The 6,709-nt window shown below is 38.2% G+C and overlaps 1 protein-coding gene across 2 annotated transcripts in view; it reads left to right on the forward strand.

Moving 5' to 3' along the window:
* LOC107656400 (ankyrin repeat and SOCS box protein 15-like) overlaps positions 1 to 5,786 on the forward strand; it is a 7,165-nt gene extending 1,379 nt beyond the window's left edge. The window contains exons 3-10 of one of the 2 annotated variants that reach the window (XR_001630566.1): positions 409 to 540; positions 642 to 800; positions 2,182 to 2,427; positions 3,191 to 3,362; positions 3,447 to 3,996; positions 4,505 to 4,658; positions 4,741 to 5,010; positions 5,474 to 5,786. Coding sequence is in view for 1 of the 2 variants with exons in the window: in XM_016444258.1 (XP_016299744.1) it covers positions 409 to 540; positions 642 to 800; positions 2,182 to 2,427; positions 3,191 to 3,362; positions 3,447 to 3,996; positions 4,505 to 4,658; positions 4,741 to 4,898; positions 5,474 to 5,527 (1,625 nt within the window). In the remaining variant the exon portion in view is untranslated. The remainder of the gene's footprint in view (positions 1 to 408; positions 541 to 641; positions 801 to 2,181; positions 2,428 to 3,190; positions 3,363 to 3,446; positions 3,997 to 4,504; positions 4,659 to 4,740; positions 5,011 to 5,473) is intronic. The other variant, XM_016444258.1, reaches the window with a different exon arrangement.
* Positions 5,787 to 6,709: the final 923 nt, after the last annotated feature.

The raw sequence follows: 6,709 nt of genomic DNA on the forward strand, positions 1-6,709 counted from the left end.
GGCAGGGTTGCGTCATATTCTGAGGTGCATTATTTTTATTTATTTTGAGGAATACTGAATCTGTGTTTTTTTGTGTGAGTGAGATGAATTAATGCATATTCATATTTATATTAGAACTACAGTAACATCTTCTGATTTCTCTCAACATGGGGACAGGAGAGCGGTCAATCAAAAATTGGGGAAAAAAAGTAACTTGCGTTACTTATTTGAAAAAGTAACTCAGGTATTCTCGTCAATTAAAAAGTAATGCATTACTAGTTACTTGAAAAAAGTAATCTGATTACGTAACTCTCGTTACTTATAATGCGTTACCCCCAACACTGTTCATACGTGTGCCTAAATATCAATGCTCTATTTTGATTTCCCAATGGCATGATATTCCACATGTGGGTGTGTAAAATTATTCAGATGACGTGTTTGCACTGAGGCAACTGCACAGGTACAGTGCTGCCTATAAGGAAAGAGACAGCAGAGGTTGGCTTCCGATGCACAGAGCGTCTGTCCAGTCTGATGTCTGTCTGTTGGATTGCGTCCTCCTGGGTGAGCAGAATCATGTCTGTGGTAAAGTACACATAAATGAGTCACAATTAGTTCGATATAAGGCAGAAGTATATATACTGGCATCTTTTTTTCCTGGATAGCATCTCATGAGCTGAGCATGGAGGAGATGACGTCTGATGGAGACACCGCTCTGACTCTGGCTTGTCAAGCAGGGCATGTGGAGAGCGTAAAGGTTCTTCTCCAACGCGGAGCATCTCCACACAACACGAACAGCAGGAACGAGACTCCACTACTCCTGGGTATTACAACAAAAACATCATCAAATTAGTCTTGTCTCTTGTTGGAGCTCTCAATAAGCAATTAAAGGGATAGTTCACCCAAAAATTAAAATGATCACGCTCAATTTGTATAAGTTTCTTTCATCTTTTGAGCACAAAAGATGATATTTTAAACAATGTTGGTAAACAAACAGTTGACGGTAGCCATTGACTTCCATTGTATTGAAAAAAATACTATGGAAGTCAATGGCTACCGTCAACTGTTTGGTGAACTGTCCCTTTAAGCAGATGTCATTATAAACAAAAGTTATTTGGATTACAATTTCATTACTTCCCCAGGTGAATCTCATGAATAAATGACAGAACTTTATTTCCCCTAACATAAGAAAATAATAAATAAAAAAAAACAAGAAATTGTATTTGGCATTAATAAAAAGATTTAATCATGAATATATTATTATGAATATTATGAATAACAGTTTAATGTTTTAAGACCATTAATATTTTGTGCATTGTGGCATTATTCTCATGACAATTAAGTACATTTTACCCAATTTAATGTGATTCTCATAAATGTAATGAAGTGATGAAAATTATCTTGTATGGACAATTTTTAATTCATCATTTTTATTTAAAAAAAAATGTTCTCAATAAATCTTATTCAAATTATATAGAAAACAGCATTACTTTAGCACAACAAAATAATGTACAAATACTGTATTTTATACAGTTGATAAAAGTTTTTGTTTTTCTCCACATTACAGTTGGCAATTGAGAATTGGGTTATATGCCTTTAATTGGCACAAAATATTGTCAAAGCCCAAAACATAAATGATCCTAAAATAATGTTATTAAATAATAGGGATGTCCTGAGCCGATCTCAAGGATCGGGGCCAAACAAGCATTTTTTTTTAACCGATTACTCTCTGCACAAATCTGTATACATTGGATTGAATTTAATAACTCTAATGTACTTGAAGTGTGCACCAAACATACATTCCTATAGGAATATACAAGTATTGGATCGGGACTCTGTATCGGCAGATACTCAATATACTATGACTCGAGTCGGATCGGATCGGGACATCCCCATTAAATAGCGTTTTATGCCAGATTCAATTTCTTTTTAATGTTTTTTTATTATTTTTTTTACTTTGAGGTTAAATGTAACCCAGACTTTTGACAGATTATATTAAATTCACCACCTCATACTAAATTACACTTTGTCCTATGCCAGTTTAAGCACAACTTTATAAAAATAGGATTAAATCACATCACCAGTAGTGTCACCGGCTTGTGAATGTAAGAAAGAAAGAAAGTGTATTGTGGTTTTGTACAAGTACATGAAAATGCTTGGTTTTGCGTTTTATACTAGATCATATTCCCACGTTTCCCTTTGCAGCTGTGAGGGCAACCTCTTATGAAATGGCATATGCACTGATAAGGGGAGGCGCCTTCGTGAGGCAGCTGTGTTTGAAGAAGTGGACGGCCACCCATGAGGCTGCTAAGGTGGGTTGCGTGGACATCCTGATGCTGTTGCTGAGACACGGGGGGAAGGTGATGGGACGGGACGGGCATGGGGTCACACCGATGGGCATCGCCGCAGAGTACGGCCATCTGGAAATACTGGCAATCCTTATCCAACATGGTAAGTCAGGTGTATGCAAGTCTGACCAAGAATCAACTCTAGATCTGTCCCTATAGTAAATGATGAATTTAGTTAATATTAAATAACAAAAATGGTGATAAATACTATAAATGATCTTTTTTAATGGTGTGCAAATTTACTTAGTTTAGCTAATTATTAATAAACTGTCATGCATAAAAATCTGGAAATTGGGACTTTTAAATCGACCAGCATGAAATAAATAATGCATAAATAAAGGAAGTGGCATTTTTTTCTGCTTGTCGCGCTGCATACGTAAAGGCTAGTGTTACAAAAGAGCAGAAAATTTCTGGACACTTCCCAGAATTTTTGCAAACTTTCTGGGATCTTTTTTTGGAAATTTTCTGCCCCTTTGCAACCCTGATTAAGGCCCATTCACACCAAGCACGAGAACTATAATGGTAATTATAACTATAAAGTTTTAAAGGGGTCATGAACTGCCTTTTTATTATTATTTTGTACTGTTCCCTGAGGTCCACTTATAATGTTATCAAGACTTTTACATAAAAAAACAAAAACAATTCAGGTGTAATAGGCTATTGTCATAGATGGATACTGCTGTGATTTAGGTTAAAAATGCATAAATAGTCAGTACAGGCCTGTTTGCCATGTTTAAAATAATGTATTCTATTTACTTCTATTAAGATTTGTACAAAATGAATCATTTGATTAAATATGCATTCTCAACTATAAGGCATTTAAAGGTTCATTCCCCAAAAAGGAATGTCTTTGCTCTCACCTTTAGGGGGCGACGTCACAGCACAAGCTACAAATGGAGACAGTGTGATATATGACGCCGCAGGCTGTGGGAACCTGGACTGTATTGATCTACTCTTACAATATGGTGCCAATCCTAATGTAGCCAGTCTTTGCTCTCAACTGCCGATTCACCGCGCAGCCTACGAGGGGCGCTACCTGTGAGAGCACAGCAAATCAATCTCGCCACACTTCACCAAACAACTCTGCAACAATAATTATATTCTCTCTCTTTAAACGGACAGGGCTCTGAAGAAGTTAATTCCCATCACCAATAGGAAGGTCATCCGTCTGTGTGGGATGAGTCCGGTTCATTCTGCGGCAGACGGAGGCCACGCTGACTGTCTTGAGCTGCTCATCAAGAAAGGTTTTGACGTCAACCCAATCCTGGGCTGCCATATTTCCAAAAACTACGGTGACATGAGGAAGACCCCACTGTACTTCGCCATCTGCAATGGAGACGTCACCTGCGCCAAGATGCTTCTGAAATCAGGTGCGAAGCCGGATCTGGACCCTCTGCGCTGCCTTCTGGTGGCGGTCAGAGCTGAGAAGTACGAGCTGGTGTCGCTGCTTCTCGCCTATGGGGCGGACGTCAACTGCGTCTTCTCTGTCATCAGCGACACCGTATTTCCTACGGCATTGCAATATTGCCTCAAAGATGAAATGATGCTGCGCCTACTCCTTAACAACGGTTACCATGCAGAAAGCTGCTTTGAGTGTTACCATGACAACTGGGTAACAACAGAGGCTCCTAGCCAGTCATACCAAATCAGGAGCGATACGAATAAAGTAACCGTAAGAATCATGTTTGGGGTCTAGAAAACAACGTGGTGAATTCACTAACAGTTGCAGCACTTATTCACTAATAAGTCTTATTCACTAAACACCTGAAAATGCAATAAACATTGCAATGAGAGGCTTTATAGTGAACTCAAATCAAGAGCAATCTGAACAAAGTGACTCTAAAGCATCATGTTTGGGGTCAAGAAAACAATGGTGCGGTGTTGGGCCTTATGCGTCTTATTCAATAACCACTTAAAAACCAGCGTAACCAGGCACTACCTGTGCTGATATAGCACTGCAACTTAAACATTTAAAACCCAACTCATATCTGTGTAAATTAGGTTTCTTAAAGAATGTATTGTCACAATAAATTTTGTGCTGTTATCGTTTTGTGTGTGTGTGTGTGTGCGCGGATTTTATTGTGATCACTATAACAATGCAAAAAGAGGTCGCAATTCGTTCTTAGTTAATGTCTATATTTATATGTGGCCTAATTATGCACTCTGTTCTTTGTTTGAAGTTTTGTGAGTTTATTAGCGTGGCATGGATGGCGCATTTGGCGGGGAGGGTGGTGCAGACACTCCTAGATTACGTGAATCATGTGGACATCTGCTCTAAACTGCAATGCATTCTGGAGAGACAAGAGGAGTGGCCTGATATCTGTGAAACCCTCAGTAAGACACTTCTGTTTACGATTCATGTCTTTCCTAACCTGTATGAAAAAAAAAAAATGTCTTTACGTCTATTTGTTATTAGGGAACCCTCGCCCTCTGAAACACCAGGCCAGGTTGGTTATCAGGAGATGTACGACACTGAGACGACTGAATGACCCAGAGTTCATGAGCACCGTTCCTTTCCCCCCCGCACTGAAGAACTTCCTGCTCTACAAAGAATATGATATTTATGGTCGAATGGATGAACAGTAGATATATGAATCTATACACTGTAAAACCTAACAGTGAAAATCACTGAGCTTCATCTTCTTATCCGAAAAGAAGAGCCAGCAGATGTTTTCAAGACACACAGGTTATAAGGACACACGTTAGGACAACATTATATTTACTTAGCAACATTTTAACCTTTTAGCTGACATCAGAATAAATGCATGGCTCTGGTAGAGAGACTGAATAATTGAGCAATCAAGTTGTCTTAAATGAATAGTCCACTTAAAAATTAAAATTCTGTCATGATTCATTTTGTCATACATCTTTTGACATTCATTGTTTTTGTCTATCCGTTGAAAGTCTAGGCAATCTTTATTTTCAAGCTTCAAAAGAACTTTAATTTAGGCTTTTATTCACATTTAAACATTGAACAATGCACTCTTGTAGATCACAGGACATATTGTAAATGGAAGCTCAAATGTGAAGGCTCTGATCCTTCACACCTTTGTCATTTATGAAAACTTAAATATGGTGTCTGCCCTCATAAGGGTATTTTTTTATGATATGTTATGACATACACTATTTTTTCCCCCCACTGCATTTAGAAAAAGGAGCCTGATCAGGTGCAGAAGGCAGCAGTCACCATCACTGAAGAGTGAACATTGTCTTTAACACCAATGGATGTTTTGATTGCATTTGAAGATGAGATGATGTCTGCCAAGTGTTGGGTTAGTGCACTGGTGCGGTTTTTTTTTGCACTCATTTTTAAACATTTCCTTGTTTGTGCAGTCTTGACTTATTTGGTGAAATGTCTGATAAGATTGTTTAAATGTTATATTTTTGACTATAAAGTCCACTGATTGTGTTTTATGTTTGAAAACATCTTGTGAAGTAAATGTTGCATTTCAATAAACACTTAAGAATACCCTCCTGTTCTGTCAGCATTTCTTTGTACCAGTGTTATTTTTTGCTTAGTCTTATGTAACTTTATTACTTTGAGTTTGAAGGACTTGAACCATTTAAGGCAATCGGTTACCTCAAACCATTTAAGTAACTATATAGTTGTTAAGACTTTTTTTGTTACCTGAATTCAAACTGACTGAGTGAAATAAACTTAAAATCTTTAAACCAACACTTAATGTATATAAACTTAAAGGGATAGTTCACCCAAAAAAGAAAATGTGATGTTTATCTGGTTACCCCCAGGGCATCCAAGATGTAGGTGACTTTGTTTCTTCAATAGAACACAAATGAAGATTTTTAACTCAAACTGTTGCAGTCTGTCAGTCTTATAATGGAGGTGAATGGGAATCACGGCTTTGAGAGTAAAAAAAAAACATACACAAACAAAACTAAATTAAACCCTGTGGCTCGTGACGATACATTGATGTGTAAAGACACAAAATGATCGGTCTGTGCAAGAAACTGAACAGTATTTATATTGTTTTTTACCTCTGATTCACGCAATGTCCGAACTGTCCTAAGCGGCGGCGCATCCTCCTGAGCGAGTTCTCAACAGCAGGCGCATGAGGAGTCTTCTTCTTCTTCTTGCTTTACGGCGGATCACAGACTTATAAGTGTATTACCGCCACCTATCTCTCAAATAGACCATTGACACTCTATCTACAATCTCAATTAGGTGTGTCAATGGTCCATTTAAGTCTGCGATCCACCGTAAAGCAAGAAGAAGAAGAAGACGCCTCACGCGCCTACTGTTGAGAACGCGCTCAGGAGGACGCGCCGCCACTCAGGACAGTTCGGACATTGCGTGAATCAGAGGTAAAAAACAATATAAATACTGTTCAGTTTCTTGCACAGACTGATCGTTTTGTGTCTTTACA

This window comes from Sinocyclocheilus anshuiensis, unplaced genomic scaffold, assembly GCF_001515605.1.
Source record: "Sinocyclocheilus anshuiensis isolate Anshui unplaced genomic scaffold, SAMN03320099.WGS_v1.1 scaffold183, whole genome shotgun sequence".
In the NCBI taxonomy this organism is placed as follows: Eukaryota; Metazoa; Chordata; class Actinopteri; order Cypriniformes; family Cyprinidae; genus Sinocyclocheilus; species Sinocyclocheilus anshuiensis.